The 16585-nt window shown below is 46.6% G+C and overlaps 1 protein-coding gene across 4 annotated transcripts in view; it reads left to right on the plus strand.

Moving 5' to 3' along the window:
* Positions 1-16585, plus strand: part of pax5 (paired box 5) — a 44473-nt gene that overhangs the window by 11741 nt on the left and 16147 nt on the right. For 2 of the 4 annotated variants that reach the window (XM_061771262.1, XM_061771263.1), the window contains exons 3-6: positions 2786-2983; positions 3464-3528; positions 6638-6763; positions 14547-14731. In XM_061771262.1, coding sequence (XP_061627246.1) covers positions 2786-2983; positions 3464-3528; positions 6638-6763; positions 14547-14731 — 574 coding nt within the window. The remainder of the gene's footprint in view (positions 1-2785; positions 2984-3463; positions 3529-6637; positions 6764-14546; positions 14732-16585) is intronic. The other 2 variants (XM_061771265.1, XM_061771266.1) reach the window with 1 other exon arrangement.

Here is a 16585-nt window from a genome sequence, read left to right on the forward strand (position 1 = left end):
AAACGTGTTGCTCATTGTTCTCCCTTGCTTCTTTTCTCTCTCCTTCTCTCGGGCTCCCTCAATCCCTCTCTCCCCCCGTCCTGGCCGTTCAACGCACTCAAGCGTTGCGGCGAGAAGGGAGGAGGGAGCGAGGGATGCAAGGAAGGAGGGAGGCTTGTTTTATCCTCTTCTCTCTGTCTCTCCACTGCCAGAACAAAAACACCAACTCTGCCTGCTTGTGCTTGTGTGTGTGTGTGTGTGTGTGTGTGTCTCTCTCTCTCTCTCTCTCTCACATCGGTGCAGATATCAATAACCACACTCATTTATTCGCCGATGATTTGCCCGTGAATAATTTAAATAGTTTGCCACTAGAAAATAGATTGTTGTTTTCCTTTTGAAGTGTTTAAAGTCCAGCTGTGTTGAGTGGAAATGGGCAGCACACACAGACACACACACACTCACACACACACACACACACACACACACACACACCAGGGAAATACACGTTTACGGAAACAAACATGACGAAAGGGATTACTCCACCGTGCAGCCGCAGTAAGAGAGAGCGAGCAGCAGGTTTAAGACTGACTGACAGCTTGCATCCACACACTGCCCCCCCCCCCCCCCCGGCCCCCTCCCCTTTTCTGCAAGCAGGGCAGTGCATTTGTTGCCCCCCCCCCTCCCCCCTCCCCACACAGCCCACCTGCCCCTTGTGCATGCAAATACATTCATGAAATCGCCACGCTGGAAAGCAAACTCCTGGATTCCTGCGTGAGCGCGTGTCTGTCAGTGTCACCCTCAGCTCGCATTTTTGATTTGCAGCCACGTCAAATGCGCGCGAGTGACGTCATACAATTTAATGTGTATATATAAAAAAATAAAATTAAAAGAAAGTTGACGCACAGATTTGCATATCAGTAACTGAAAAAGTGTGTCTTGCCTTATCTGAACTTTTTGCACAGAATGGATACATTAGCTGGGGAACTTTGCTCTGATGTTGATTTAACATTGTTCACCGTCGTGGTTTTATTTTGCAATGGTGAGCATGTTGCTAATCTGTCGATCTACACTGCAGTACGCGTCCTAAATGACAGTACATGTACGATAAGACTGCGACAGTCGTTACAATCACTGATCAGACGGATGCTTTATCAAGTTTGGAGTTTTATTTTCCTAATCAGGATCAGAGGACAGTCAGCAACAAAAGACACTTGTGATATTTCTGCCCAGTCGTAAAGCAAAGCACGCACTGACTGACAAGTGAAAAGTATGGAATCACTTTTTTTTCCCTTTTCTACCCGAATCCTCATCATACACGAGATGATGAAGGATGAGGGAAATGGCGGTTATATTTGAAAAGTGGAGTTCTCGGGGAAGGGACGGGACTGTCAAGGAAATGGTCCTAATGTTCTAAATCACCAGCCGGAGGGGGTGAACTGAAGTGCCAGGAAAAAGAACAGAATCATTTGAAAGTCCGCTCCAGTGAGTCCAAGAATGAACCTTTCAGCAGTTCAGCTGAATTTTATGGAACGGCTTCACAGTTTTGAAGCTCTTGCTGCACTGCTAATTATGAACTGATACCAGCAGTTTTTTTTTCTCTTTTCTGTAAAAATGTTTTAGGCTTGCAAAGTATGTCAGAAAAGTTACAGGCCTGGTGTCACAAAAGATATATTTCAGACTACAGTTTTTTTTTCCCTTCAAAGTAATCCCCCTGCAGTCTAACGCAGCCCCGGAAGGATTCTTCCTGGAACCACCGCAGAGCCGTCGTCACGACGATGATGTCGTCCACATCATCAAAATGGGTCTCCTTGATTTACACCATTCAGCTTGGGGGGGGGGGGGGGAAGAGAAACAAAATAAAAAAAATAAATCACACGTAGCCAGGTCGGGTGAATAGGGAGGTCGCTCCAGCAGGGTGATGCTCTTCCTGGCCAGGAACTGCCAGATGCTCAGGGGCATTGTGAACAGGTGTGTTGCGTTGTCGAGAGGCCTGAAATCAGCTGATTGGAATTTCTCCAGCTTATCGACATCACGAGCGAAGATCTCTGCCTACCTCTCCGCTCCTGAGCCAGGGCTGTCGACATAAACCCGTGTGGCTCTTCTACACTGAGCCAACCAATCAGAGGAAAGGGGGCGGTCTTTGCCAAATATGGACAAAGCGGATACAAAACTGGGTCAAACAGAAGTAGCTGTCAGAGGGGCCTTTTCTGGACACGCGTATGACAAAACCAATGTGTTCTTTCAAATGAAATTGACACGTTTATTCTAAGTCCATGTTAGAGAGCCACTACGGAGCTTGAAATAGCCAAAATACGCAACCTTTAACCGTATGTTCAAGGCTACTTTGGAATGGAGCGCATCATGAAATACCTGACACTCAAACTGCAAAAAAACTCAATCCCAGAACATTAACAAATAATTGTTTTCCACTTTGACAGAAATGCGCGCAGTGGGCTCTTTGCACATAACGGCGCGACGTCATATCCGTTACACGTAATGCATTTGACTCTTTTACGGTTTTGCTCTGTGCGACCGCCGTGTGTGCATATTCGAGTGAACAGCCAAGTATGAGTCTTAAAACGTGTCGTCCCCCCCCCCCCCCCACCCCCCCCCCCCCCAAAAGCAACACAAACAATACCATGAACATTGTTGTGCACATCGTCATTGCAAATCAACATTTTAAGCTACCGCAGAGTTCCCTGCGATGTGGAACTCACTCATGATTACATGTATTGCTCTACAAATCATCGGACAGACTTGCAATCTTACACGGTGGCCAACACAAGCATCCTCCGTGCTTTGCCAGGTACTACGAAACGGGCAGTATCCGCCCGGGTGTGATCGGGGGATCCAAACCAAAGGTCGCTACGCCCAAAGTGGTCGACAAGATTGCCGACTACAAGCGGCAGAACCCCACCATGTTCGCCTGGGAGATCCGGGACAGGCTCCTGGCCGAGAGAGTGTGCGACAACGACAGCGTGCCCAGCGTCAGCTCCATCAACAGGTACGAACGCCGAGCGCGTCAAGTGCCAACTTGACATTGACAGGTGGGAACTGTAAGGCTGAGCGCTGCGTCTTCGTATTTGTGGGAAGCGAGTAAGTCTGGTTAAGAGGCCCCATGCGGGCTCCGTATGTATGAAGCGGTTGCAGCTCAGTGGTTCCACGCGATCATACAATGACAAGGCTCTCTCCCCTGAGCGCAGAGCCGGAGAAGAGGGAGGGACAGTGAAAGAGGAGAGAGAAAGGCAAAGGAAGGGAAGACGGAGGCAGGGTCGAGAGGCGTTAGGGAGGAAAGAAGAGAGAGGAAGAAAAGGCTTTGCATGAGCAGCCAAGCAGGAAGTGTGAGGCCCCTCTGCCGCCGTGCCAGCCGGACGCACGCACGCTTACACACTGCACGGCTCCCGCGACGCTCGCGTTCTCGTGTCCGCGACGCCGTCCTCTCTCTTTCGAAACACACACTAACGTCTCCTCTCTCCTCCTGCAGGATCATCCGGACCAAGGTTCAGCAGCCACCGGGCCAAATGGGCTCAGTCGCGGCTCACAATTTAGGTAGGCCCCTTCCTCGTCATCGTCAAAGCCGCGGCGCTCGCTATGAAACGCTAGCACACTTTCGTCATTTGTCTTTTTTTTCTCCTCTCAATTTTTCAACCGCCGTCTTGGCGCTCATCAGTCGCATCGGTGACGTTGAGCGCGTTGTGTCGCCACTGCCTGCTTCGGTCTTCGCCAGCGTTTCCGCGGTACACCTGATTTTTCAAATTTCAAATTTTGACCTGCAAACTACGATGCGAGAGCGCCTAATTCGAGCCTTGCACACATACCTAAGTAGGCAATGTTGTGCGTCAGTAGGCGCACATTCGCAATGCTTTTTGAGTCTCTGATCATTTTTGTGCGTCAAGGACGCAGATCAAAGGAGTATATGACGTTTTTAAACGCCGTTTGCTGCTCCGTCAAAGGCATATTGCTTGCCATGACGCCCCCCGGACAAAGGCTGAGCTGCACTGTATTTGTTTACAGTGTAAACGAGTAGCTACAGAACAAGGAAGTAACATATCTTGTCACTTTCTTACTACGTCGTACTATGTGGGTACTTCGTCTGCCCGTGTACCGTACTGAAAAACACAATCGGAATAGGCACACATTTGGTTTTCCGAGCTGTCTGCGACCCACCCAACATGGGTCCGCAACCCACCAGTTGAGAACCAATGGTCTTTATTTTAAACGCGCTCCCTTCGCATCCATTCGGACGAACGCACCCAAATAAAGTTCGGTCCTTCCGATGTGCATTAGAGTGACAGCACTTCGCTCAATGTCCCGTCTTTTACTACACAAATCAGCATGAACGTATTTTTGCCCTTTGTGGACCATTCAGGAATTAATCTTCAATTATTCAGGAATGAAGGTAACATTATATGACGCGATACATGCGATGTTTCTCAAGAAGTTATTTTGTCTTTATACCGCACAAATGTTGAGTAATGACAACAATCGAAATCATCCCTTTATCGTGTCAAGTCACGCTAGCGACTGAAGCAATACATACTGTACCAGCACCACGTTCATCCCGTTTATGGGACGATTATCTCACTTGAAAATAAATATGAGAACTTTTCTTTGCCCTCCATGCTCGCTCTTGCGGGCGCTGGATTGGGTTTCACTCTCTCTCCTATCTTCGTAATCACGCATCGTCTATGAATCTAAATTAATTTCATATGCACTGTTTCCCGGCACTTCCTCTCTCTCTCTCTCGCTCTCACACACACACACAGATTATCCAGATAAATGGCTCCTACTCCCAGGCGGAAAATTGAACATTTGAATTTGCAGAATAAAAGCATTACGTTGTGATTAAAAAAAAAAAACAACAACAGTGGAGAGAAAAAGAAAGGAACATCAGATAATTGAAGTGCTAAATCAACTGATAGGAAAAGGTGGGATATGCATTCATTATCTCCTCCTGGTTGTTGGCGAAGGTGTAACAGAGTGCGGGGGGCTCCATCCTCGTCTTTGTTGTGTGCGTTTTAAAAATTTCCCTCTCTCGTTCTTGTTCTTCTGTGTTGTTGGGGGTCGGGGGGTGGAGGGTGGGGGGGTCTGCCATGGGAGAGAGGATTAGGATGTCTGTCTCCTCACCTTTCTGTCCCTCATGGGAAGCCATACTGTCACTCAGCCCCTCGCTTGCTTATAAGGGCACAGATAAGGAGACCAGGCACGAGTGACTGTATGATGTGATGTGTGCGCGTCTAAAGGAACGACAAGTATGTCGCCATGTCGCCCGGCGAGGAACTCGTCTCCCCCCTGGGGGCTGAGATTAGAGGGTGAGACAAATACTGACAGTCCCACCCCCTTCTGAGGCTTTTTCTCGCTTCTGTTGAATCTTTGTGGGCAGGTGAACTCGGTAAAGTGATCTTACAAACAGAGACATAGGATCGGCAGATGGCGAACAATTCTTCAAAACAAAGAAACTCCAGGGTGTTTATTGCCACTCCCGCATGAAGTTTACCGTCAAACGTAACGTAAAAGAAAGAATTACACGCTGGGTATTTAAAAGCAAATAGCTTTGCTTTCGGTGAGTCAGTTTTGCTCAATGCTAACAAACAATGTAAAATGCCATAGACGGGCTAACTAATAACATCGGTGTAACGCAGTCATAACCCTTTGAGCAGCGGATATCAGAATCAGACTCATCTTTATTTGCCAAGTATGTCCAAAAAACACAAGGATTTTGTCTCCGGTAGTTGGAGCCGCTCGAATACGACAACGGAACACTTTTGAGACATCAAGACATTGAGAAAAAAAAAACAGCCACTGAGCAATAAAGGGTTTGAAGACAAACTGTGGCGCAACACTTTGCGGGGCTCATTTTCTTGATCCTCTGTGAAGAACGATTAATATTACTGCAGCTTATTGAGGAGTTTTAACGGGCTCCCTGTATATCCGTATGTCTGTATTATACTGCCCCCAGGTGGCACGCACACCAGAAGGAGCAGCACAATGTCTATTGAAGTGAAGCGAAAAATGTGTAATTCGTCACGTTGTAGTGATGTCATCACTGTATATTCTTATAAAGTACAATATTATAGAGTGCTATTTTTCTTATCACAAAACACATTACACAAATGTTTTTTGGGGGGGTGGGGGGGGGCTTTAAGGGATGAATCACATTTTAATTCGGAAAGAGGATTCGAGATGTGTTTTGAGTTACACACATGGTCACGGAACAAATGAAATTGTTATCTCAAGGCACAATTGTACTATTTGTCTTCTTAGACTGCATGCAAAACAAGAGTTTTCAGAAGTACACGACTGGTCAGAACTAGATTAACTACAGCCATCACAACGCTTGCAAAGGAGAAACAAAAGTCCAAACGAAAAGCGGAATTGATCCGCACCCAAACGACTTTTAAATTGCGCAACGTCACGCATGATGGCGAACTAGCGCAGGGAAGCCTTTCGTCTGCTGCAACATTTGTAAAAGCATTTTTGTGTTTGCTAACCAGGAGGATTCAACAATAGAGGATTCCCACAATTGGACACTTTGGAGAACTGTGTTTTTTTTTTTTTTTTTTTTGGAGAACCTAAGTGCAACTTTGAAAGCATTTTCTGAAAGTTCTGCAGAATTTCGATTAGATTTTGTTCACCTCTGAACCGTCTTTGCCCACAGCGACGTCAGTGGCCGCCACGCAGGTCTCCGCGGTGACCAGCGACTCGGCCGGCTCGTCGTACTCCATCAGCGGCATTCTGGGTATCAGCTCGGCTGCTGATGTTGGGAAGAGGAAGAGGGATGAAGGTGAGTTTAAGAGAGGACGTCTGTGTGTGTGTGTGTGTGTGTTAATATGTTTAAACATATTACGTCCACATGTGCGCAACAAACATCAACATATTACAGATAGCTTCAGGACCCCCCCCCCCCTTTTCCAATTGAATCGAAAGCTGTGAGCGTGACGATCAATGACAGACGCGTGTGCGAGCGCAACACCTGAGCACAACGCCGGACATCTTCATTTACAAACTCTGCTGGAGCGCCATCTAAGAGGAAGTTTATTCATACGCTATTGATCTCGATCGTTTTCACTCTTGATCAATGGCGTATGCGCGTCAGCGGCGGTGCGAGGCGGCCGACGGACTGCGCACGTTACGTACGCCGCGTTCACGAGCACGTGACTTTGAGAGTGCGTGTGGCGTTCTGTCAGTGGCATTAAAAAGCCATCACTCGTACGGTAAATGAGACAGGACCAGATGTCTGAACAGGGGGGTTCGAGGGTTGGCAAACACCACTGGGGGCTGCCATCCAACATCCCCCCCCAAAACACACATACACAACACGCGCACACACACACACGCACACACACACTGGGAGAAAATTTGCTACACCTGAATAATCTAATGAGGTCCAATACTCAAGCTTGATCAAAAACTCTGCCTTTGGAAAAATGCCAATGCCAATTTTGTTTTACATTTTACACTGTCAGCTGGGTATTAATTTAAGAATATGTTGATCGGAATTTGTTGATCGTTCTGATTGAAAACTGTGACGCGATCCATTCCGATCGGGCGTATACACCTGCGCTACATTTAGTCGCAACAGCCGAGGGACGCGCGCGCATCGGCATCAACGTCGCGTCAGATGGAGGTCGGCCGTCCATTTAGTGCAGTTGTATAAAAGAAGTTACAAGTCGTTGAAAACAAGATCCCTGTCACATACGCAGCATGTCGACGATGAAGTCACCGCGCATTTACGTGGAGACGGACGGAGCATGCGCAGACAGAGCGCAGGCCGGCTCTATTCCGACTGATGACGATTGACTTGGCCAAAGGAATATTCCAGCCACTTCGGATTCGGCCTGTTTATTCTGACTGAGCTGTGTTATATGGCACGTTCTCATTTGGTTCGGGCCGCTCAACCGATTCTAATCGGAAAAGAAGGCTTCGTGTAAACCTCTGCATTGGGATTGTAATTGGTGTGGTGTCGAAGCGCACGACATCATCCTCAAGGCTTGAATTGGATTCGACCCCTTTGATGTCGCTACGCAGGGTAATCAAAACACCCTTCGGTGTCAAGTATTGCAGTTACATCACTGCAAACTACAACTCAAATAATAAGAAGCATATTTACCTCTCTGACTGTGTCAATCAAAAGTGAGGCAAAAGTGAGGCAGATTCGGGAACTCGTGTATTGGACCTCGCTAGACTGTGCAGGTGTACCTAATGTATTGTCCAGCCGTAAAACATTCCAGCAGACAACAAGAAATCCCCCGCAGGTTTGTCGCGCACCAGCAGAACACAAGACTTGACGATGCCACATATCTTACAGATGAAACTTGTGTACACTCGGGGTTGAAGAGTATAATGTGATGCAAATTGAGGATGACGTTTTCAGCCCAGTACAGCGGTCCCCAACCTAAAGACGGACCGGCATAGAAACAAGTACAAAGAAATGATTAAATATTCAATTCAGCATTATGCTGAATGATGTCGTCGCACGTTCCTCCCGTCGCCGAGCCGGCTGGTCTCATCTTGTGTTCGTTAGCGTAGCGTTTGGGAAGGCGCGACACCGTTGCCAGTCTCCTACAAAATCAAGCATTTCTTCAGTTTCACATGTACTTTTATTGTTTTTGAGTATAGACTTTCACATTTTGCCGGTGACTGTGCTACCAGTCCATTTTTGGGTCCAAAATGTTTTGGTCCCGCTGGTATGAATATTGTATGATTGGAATAGCCGAAGCTCGCGAGGCTAACTGCGATTATTTCCGTAAACTCTGAAGACAGTGTTGCCCATCATCTGTCAATTGGTCGATTGGAAGACGAGATGCCAAAATCACGCGATTCGCGGTTCGTCGACTTTCAAATTTCAATGTCGATGCGTAGTAAAGTCGACTCGTGAACTAGTCGACTGATTGGTTCAAACCGTTGTGTAACCGAGAGCTTTAACAAGTAAACTTAAATGATTGTTGGCAAAGAAATGTGGATATTTTTTCAGACCATTTATCATCATCATAGTGTTTTTTAATACAGGCGGTATTTGAACTTGTTCTGAGTTTTTTTGCATGCTGTCAAACCGAAATCTTTTACAAGGAACAAAGTCATCCTCATTATGGTACCAGTGAATATCTGCGCTATTGTGGCGCTGACGAGTCCAAATATCTACGGTGAAAATGACCCGTAATTGGGATCCTTTATTTAGAGACTGTATTCCTTTGACACGAACAATAAATGTCATGTTGTATGGATGAACTATTATGCGTGCCCTCACGACTGTGGCAAAGACTCGAGTACGAGCGCTGTAATCTAATTAGGGGCGTTATCGTTGCACACGCTTCTTCATGTGTAACATGCCGATCGTTTGACTGAACTTTCAAATAAATTCAAACGCCGCGTCTCACCGAAGCCCCCACGAAGCGTAAGACGCGCACCGCGTTGTCGGGCGCGCGCGCCACCGGCCTTGCTGCGGCGCCGGTCTGCCCGCTTGACTCTGCGGTCTAATTAACAGCATTGCTAATCACAGCTTCCATTAGAGCAACCCCCGCCGGATAATGACACGCGCGCACAGCGAGGGGCGACAGGAGGAACAGCGTGCGGCGACATGGAGAGACTTAGACAAAGGCAAACGGGACACAATTATTTAGTCTTGCGCCCATATGGGAGACATCTGAATGTACACGAACGGAGGCAAAAATGCAGACCAGTCTCACAGTCACTCACAGTCTGACCTGTAATTATATTTAAGGCGCCTTTTACACAAGGCTGTATGTATTTAGCGGAAACATTTGTTTGTCAACTGTGTTTTTGGAATTTCAAAAATATAATATATAAAAGAAGGCCCATTGCCAAGTATTGGCCCACCATACAAATGTCTTTTTTGTTGTTCGTGAACAGGAATATTTGAAACTTAAAAAAAAAAACAAAAAAAAACAAAAAAAAACAAGCACCCTACAACCTTTGAATTCTTTTCGATTTCAGATACTCTTGAAAAAATATTTACAGGAGGGTGTCATTTATTACTCAATTGGAGCTTGGGTGAGCTAAAGCAGAACAATTCCAATTGGCATCTGCACAAAAGATATTTTATCATGAAGATGAATGCATTCATCACAAAGATAAAATAAGTCAATGAATCCACACGTGTCTACATCTTGACCCGAATTTGACAGGACTCCTCCTTGCCCAATGCGCTAGCCTTCCTCAAATTGATCAGAAAATCGATTGTAGCGTTTCTTCCCCCCCTCATCAGGCTTGAGTCTTACTAATAGCGAGACTACTTTTTACAAGACATTCCATATGGTCATGAGCCTATCCTATTTGTCGTGTCCACGGGTCCATCACTTTGAAAGTGAGATAAACTTGTGCTCAGGAGATTCCAAATTGGCTTTTGTGTGTTGTTCCTGTGCGCAAAGTTAATCTGCACCTGCTACTTCTGCACACAACAGCCAAAAGACAGAAAGTTGTATGCGTGTGTGCGTGAGGGCAAAGCCCTGCGATGACCTGCGTGACCTCAGCCAAAGCGAGGGGAAGTCGCCGTTTGTGGAGGGGGCTTCGGGTGACGGGGAGCAGAATGGGGATCAATGGGATTGAATGGAAGAACTTGACTTGTGGGGCCAAAAGGGGACAATTGTATCTTGACCTATCATTTTAGAAGGGGTGAGTGTGCATGCGTGTGCGTGCGTGTGCGTCTTGTGTGTGTGTTTTGTTGCTTCTCTTCAGAAAACACTTTAAACTACACCTTCTAGGAGAAGATTACATCCAGGTGTTGCTTAAAACAAAACTTTCAACCAAAGCATGTTCGCAGAAGTACTAAACCAGCATGCTAGGTTGCCCTTTGACCCCCGCTGTGTGTCTACTGTGACGCGCGAGAGCTTATCGGATAAAAGATGCTGGGAATGAGCATGAGGCGGTGCAGTCGAGAAGGGAGGATGGAGAAGGGGCGGGAGGGAATCTCTGCCCTTCACCCTGAATTCCTCCAGCGCCTGCGCCCCCCCAAAAAACGCTTTGATCACTGGAGTTTCAAAAAGGGCACGGTCAAGCTGGCACCGCGAGGTCACATTCGCAGCCTCGGTGCCGTCTTTGTCAGCGATTCCCAACCGCCGTGTGCCACGGGTAATGGGAAATGATCCAGTTTCACTAATGCCTGGATCCGACGAAAAGATTTTAGCCTGGATATTGGCCCGATTTGCTATCGCGGACGATTTTCCAGATCGGGCCCGACATTGTTTGTCGGTAACGTCAAAACCCGTCGTAGTGTGACATGATCCACGATCAAGAATTTGGCAATGAGAAGCCATCCGAAGCCAAAATGAAAAGTCTAGCATGTGTGATGTTTTGGGGATATGTTCAGTGTAGTGTGACATATCAACAAAAACAACACAGCGCCTTGAAGTCAGCCAATAGGATTGTGTCTTGCAACGGCACCTCGCCTTCCTTTGGTCGGCGTTGTTAACATTTGTGGCGCGCACCATGGCGAGGAGAGAGGGTGAATCGCCAGAATGCCGTCACGTTGTTTACAAACAAACATTAGCCCTATCTATCTAGCTAGCTAGCTACATGACGTTATGTTGCCTGCTTGCTAGCAGTATTAAATGTACGTGAGCATTACTTCAAGCTCTCCTCGAAGAACGGACTTTTTTTTTTTTTTTTAAGTACAAAACATTGGCGCAATCAAAACCAGCATCTCATCGTCCACGATTGTTGTTGTTGCGGTTATATCCGGTAGGGTTAACACGCTTTCCGATCTCGGCTCCCCCGTCAGCTCCATTTGACAAGATTAGCCGAATAATTGTAAAAGACGGAATACGGTGAAATTGTAACATACGTCATGTAGTGTCGCCAGTCTTCTGACTGAGACACGGCGGAATTTTATGGAAGTAGTCTGAAATTGCGTAATCGTGAGAGACTGATCCAGGCATTATGTAATCCAAAAATTACTATTTAAGATCTTCAGCTTTGTGTTCAACTAAACAGGCCCAGATTTTTTTCCAAATTTTTTTCTGAGTAATAAAAATGAGACAAAATCATCATTATTTGAGTATAGATACATTTTGTGATGTTTTTGTTTGGTGGTGTGTTTTTTTTCTTGTGTAAAATATATGTTTTGATTCTTTTAAGTTGGGAAGCTTCAGCCTATGTCAAGTGCACAAGGCTACCTGTAATCCCTGCAAACACGCACACGCATGCGTACCCGCGCCACACAATACTTAAACGTAATTTCTCGTCCTGCATGTATTCTAATTTGATGGGTTGTTAAGAAATGTCAACAGCGGTGAGATGAAAAGGATGACGAAGGGACGAAACGAGGGAGAGGAGGCGGAAGAGAGAGAGAGAGAGGAAAAAGGCAGAGGAGAGAACAATAATGGCTCATTGTTTGTTTTGTTCTGCTCTGAAGAAGAGGGAAGAGAAACACTTCCCTTCTGAGACCGACTCAGAGATAGAGGCAGTTGTGTGTGTGTGTGTGTGTGTGTGTGTGTGTGTGTGCGCGTGCGTGCGTGCGTGTGTTTGTGTGCACGTCCAGCGGTGAATAGGATTTAACCCGTCACGGCAACGAGTTTTCTTCGCCCGTCCATGGAAACAATGAAAGCAGCCGGATATCAAGCCACGCACGCACCCACACGGACACACAAACACTTCTACGTACACACTCATCCAGATGAACGGACAATGTTGATCATCATAAATACAAAGCTTTGTTCTTACTTGTAGTTTGTGTTGTTTCTCCAAGCTCTCCCTTTTGTCTGGGGCATTGTGGTCGGGCAAGCGCGGGTCCGACTTTGAGAGTGTGTGTGTGTGTGTGTGCGTGCGTGTGCGTGCGTGTGTGACGGAGAGACAGCAGAAAGCAATAAACTGGCTGAAATGGTGCCATCAGAGCTACATGATTGATCAATTGAATTCCATCACGGGGACCGGCCGGCAGGATTAAATGGGTCGCCGTGGGTTACCGGGCTAAAGCATCATACTGGCTTTATCTCCATCCTGATTGGTCTGTCACCACCAGAGACCTGCGGACCTTACGCCCACACTGCACCGAGCGTGTGTGTTTGTTAGAGGGAGTAGTAGCGGCGAAAGAGAGATTATGATCGAGAAGTGTGTTTGTCAGAGGGAGAGAAGATGAAAGCGGTTTTGTGTACTGAAGGCACGGTGACTTTTTGGTTTTTAGCAGCACTCCTCATATATTGTGAAGGTGTATGTAACTTTCAGACTAACCCTTGACACGACCAAGCCACCAGTTAATTGCAAATGAATTGTTGGCTGAGAAAGGCTTCTGTACTAAATAACGTTATCCTCAAAATGCAGCAACAATAAAAACCTTTGATATAACCTTTTAAATGAATGCGTGGTTTGTCAAGACCAGATCCTCTTTCGAGAAACTTGCCACGGATAGCGTAACTTGTACTACGCGTTGGGCCATAAAGCGGAAAAACAGAAAAACCTTTGCAGCACTGCTCCAATGTCAATTGGCGAGCGATGGGCAAGGGAACGATATCCTTAGAAAAAGCGCAAAGCCGAAGCTGTCCAATGCTGATGGCCTCACGTCTGTCGGAATCATACTGACTGAAATAGAAAAAAAGGCAGTGTATGGAGACTTTTGGGGCACCCGGTAATGTCACAAATGTCACCATAGTTGCATATTTTGGCGTTGACTGTCTTGGGTGTCTGTCAAGGGGACTTGGGGGGGGTGGGGCCTTAAATATTTCTTTCTTTGATTCGGACTGAAGATCATCATGACCAACAGAAATGTGTTTTATATTCCATTTTCTTGATTGAACAACACCACGCTCAATTGTTATTCTTCTCGATCAGACTGGCCAAATGCATGTGTATCTTCAGTCCAAATCAAAGAAAGAAATATTTAAGGCCCCCCCCCAGAAGCCCCCTTGACAGACAGGCAAGGCAGTCTGTCATGTCCTCTCCGAACACGCGTGCACACACACACACACACACACACACACACACACACACATGTGCGCGCGGTGACCCCAGGACTAAAATAGGCTCTCGGGAGCAGTTTGGAGCGATGAATTGGCTCTGAAGCGGCGGGGATTTTCACCCTCATCCCCACCTTTCCCCTTTTTCTCTTTATCTATTTCTCTGCTTCTCCCTTTTCTAATCATTTGCGGGCTGCGACTTTTCAGAGCTCTTATAATTGTGTCATTGGGTCCTTCAGCCTTGCAATAACTGCAGGATACGAGAGCTCGCTGTCTAATACCGATAGCACGGCAATATATATTTTGGTGTCGGGCTGTGTATGGCTGACGCGAGCAGAATGATGGAGAATAAGAGAGAAGGTGCGCTCCCGCCAGATCAAAAAGGAGAGACAGCGCACGCCTGCTAATGGCTTGCATTTGTATGGCATTTTCTTCACAATCGACGCTTTTAAAGCAACCCGCTGAGCTTCGTTAAATTCTTTCGCAGAGATTTATTTTATCAGCCAGCTCGCTCTACCAAGCGCCATCAAATTTCCCAATCTGATATCCACACCTGCAGAAGCACTAGCACCCTACGCGTATCCCTCTTGAATTTCCTTCTGTAAATAACTCACGTCTGCAAGGCTTCTCAACGTCGACATTTCCTCGGTCCCTTTTTAGGTCTGCAGGAGTCGCCGCTGGCCAATGGGCACAGCCACAGTGGGCGGGACTTCCTCAGGAAGCAGATGAGAGGGGAGCTGTTCTCGCCGCAGCAGATCGAGGTATTGGACCGCCTGTTTGACAGACAGCCGTCCTGTCCGATCCAATCCAGCTCTGACCTCTATGCGAGCCCAGACCCTGGCAAGGTAAGGGCGTAAGGGCGCAGTGTAGATTTGGGGCGCAGGCCAATAAGCCTGTAGCACCGCGCTTCCATTTTGGCATTTGGCTATTTGATCAACTATGGAGAGAGCTAACAGTCCATACTGGATTCATTCATTTTATCATGATTATTTGTGAAGTGACGAGAATGTTCAGAACGCTTGTTCAAATGTCTGATGATGATTTGAGGTGTTGTCAAAGTGCGGATGTAGCTCAGCTTGCCATATCAGACCTCGTGATGTTTTTCTTTAGACGGCGCCTCAATTGCCTCAACACCATTAATCTACAATTAATTGGACATCATCAGCACAATTCTCATATCAGTTGATCGATTATTATGCCCATCTTCAATTTCTTCATTGACATATTTGACAAAACTTTGGACATGATTCGGAGGATTTACACTATATTGCCAAAAGTCATCTCAGCGAGATAACGCATTACAGACAGCAATGGATTTGAACAAAACTTGTGGGTATTTGTGCGGTATTATATCTTAAAGCCTGCCTGATAGATCTCGCCGTGCCATTTTAACATAAATACTTGCCATAAGTAGCTACTTTCATCCAGTTTAAAGTTAATGGCTGGCTAAGGTAATTCCGCTGATGATGTTAATCTCACTTATTGCTGCTTATTCCCTTCATGCTGATGCATCTTGGGAATATTCAGCACGGAGACGAGAGGAAAAGACACTGTGTCGGGCGGTGTCTGCATCTTGTTGTTGCATTTAAATTGACCTCACGCCCTTTGCCAGCCGTACAATAATGTAAATGTGAGCGGAATGGACAAGTGTAATAACAAAACAACAACAAGCTAGCATTTGTATTCCGTCAGCTGCTTCTAACGTGCACTCTGCAGGTTGGTATTAAGGAAATACATTTGCCAAAGTCTCAAAATGACAATTATTTTTGTCCCAGCTTTAAATACGTGCCTCTTTCATTTTTATTGACTTAATCAGTGTCAAGGGCAAGAGAACAAACACGGCGTCGGCGTGATGGCATGTAGAAACACAGATGGGCTACAGCCTTGAGACCTTCAGGGCAGAGTTGGCCTTTTTAGCCCATTCATTTGATTCTGACCAACACGGAGACTGGAGTGGCGCGGGGCGAGAGGTCGTCAGGGATTGGCTGTTGTAGCACCATAGACTTCGAGTCGAGAGTATAATAGCCCGTGATTCATAGGTCAACGTCCTCTCTGAGCCAAGTCAAGCCACCGCGGTCTGCTCGCAGATCGGGCTGTTCAACTCTGGGTCGCCCTGGGGTCAGATTGGCTTTAGGAGCCGCATTGTGATTACAAAGAGGTGCGAGCGCGCACACACATTCCGATCATCTGGTCTCATCAACTAAACCCCCCGCTCCTCATTTTTCCCAGCCTGAATTTCCCAGAGCGAATGATTGACAGTCATACGCTGAACAGCGCTCAGCCTCTTTGCTCTTTGGACGCGGATCTTTGTGTGCGTGTGCGGGTTTGTGCGTTGTGTGCCGTGCTGGCGGTCAAGAAGGGTCATGCTGTATTGTGACGGACCTTGCTCAAAGATGCCAAGAAGACTTTGGACCTGCTGTTGATGTTGTGTGCCTTTCACGGAGTGTGTGAGCAGTTTCTTGTTCTGCTGTCTTTGTGGGGATCATTTTGAATGGCGCATAGTTAGGAAGGCCATTGAAATGGACAATTTAAATGGTTACAGGAGTATATCTGAGCTTCATTTTTAAGTTTGTTTGGGATTTTACTGTGACCTTGACGCATGTATGTGTGCTTGCATGCAAATAAGAGGAAGTGAGTGAACATGTAGGACTGATACAGTATACGAGTCTCAGTTCTAGGCAACTCTGTTGACAATGTAC

This window comes from Phyllopteryx taeniolatus, chromosome 4, assembly GCF_024500385.1.
Source record: "Phyllopteryx taeniolatus isolate TA_2022b chromosome 4, UOR_Ptae_1.2, whole genome shotgun sequence".
Taxonomy (NCBI): Eukaryota; Metazoa; Chordata; class Actinopteri; order Syngnathiformes; family Syngnathidae; genus Phyllopteryx; species Phyllopteryx taeniolatus.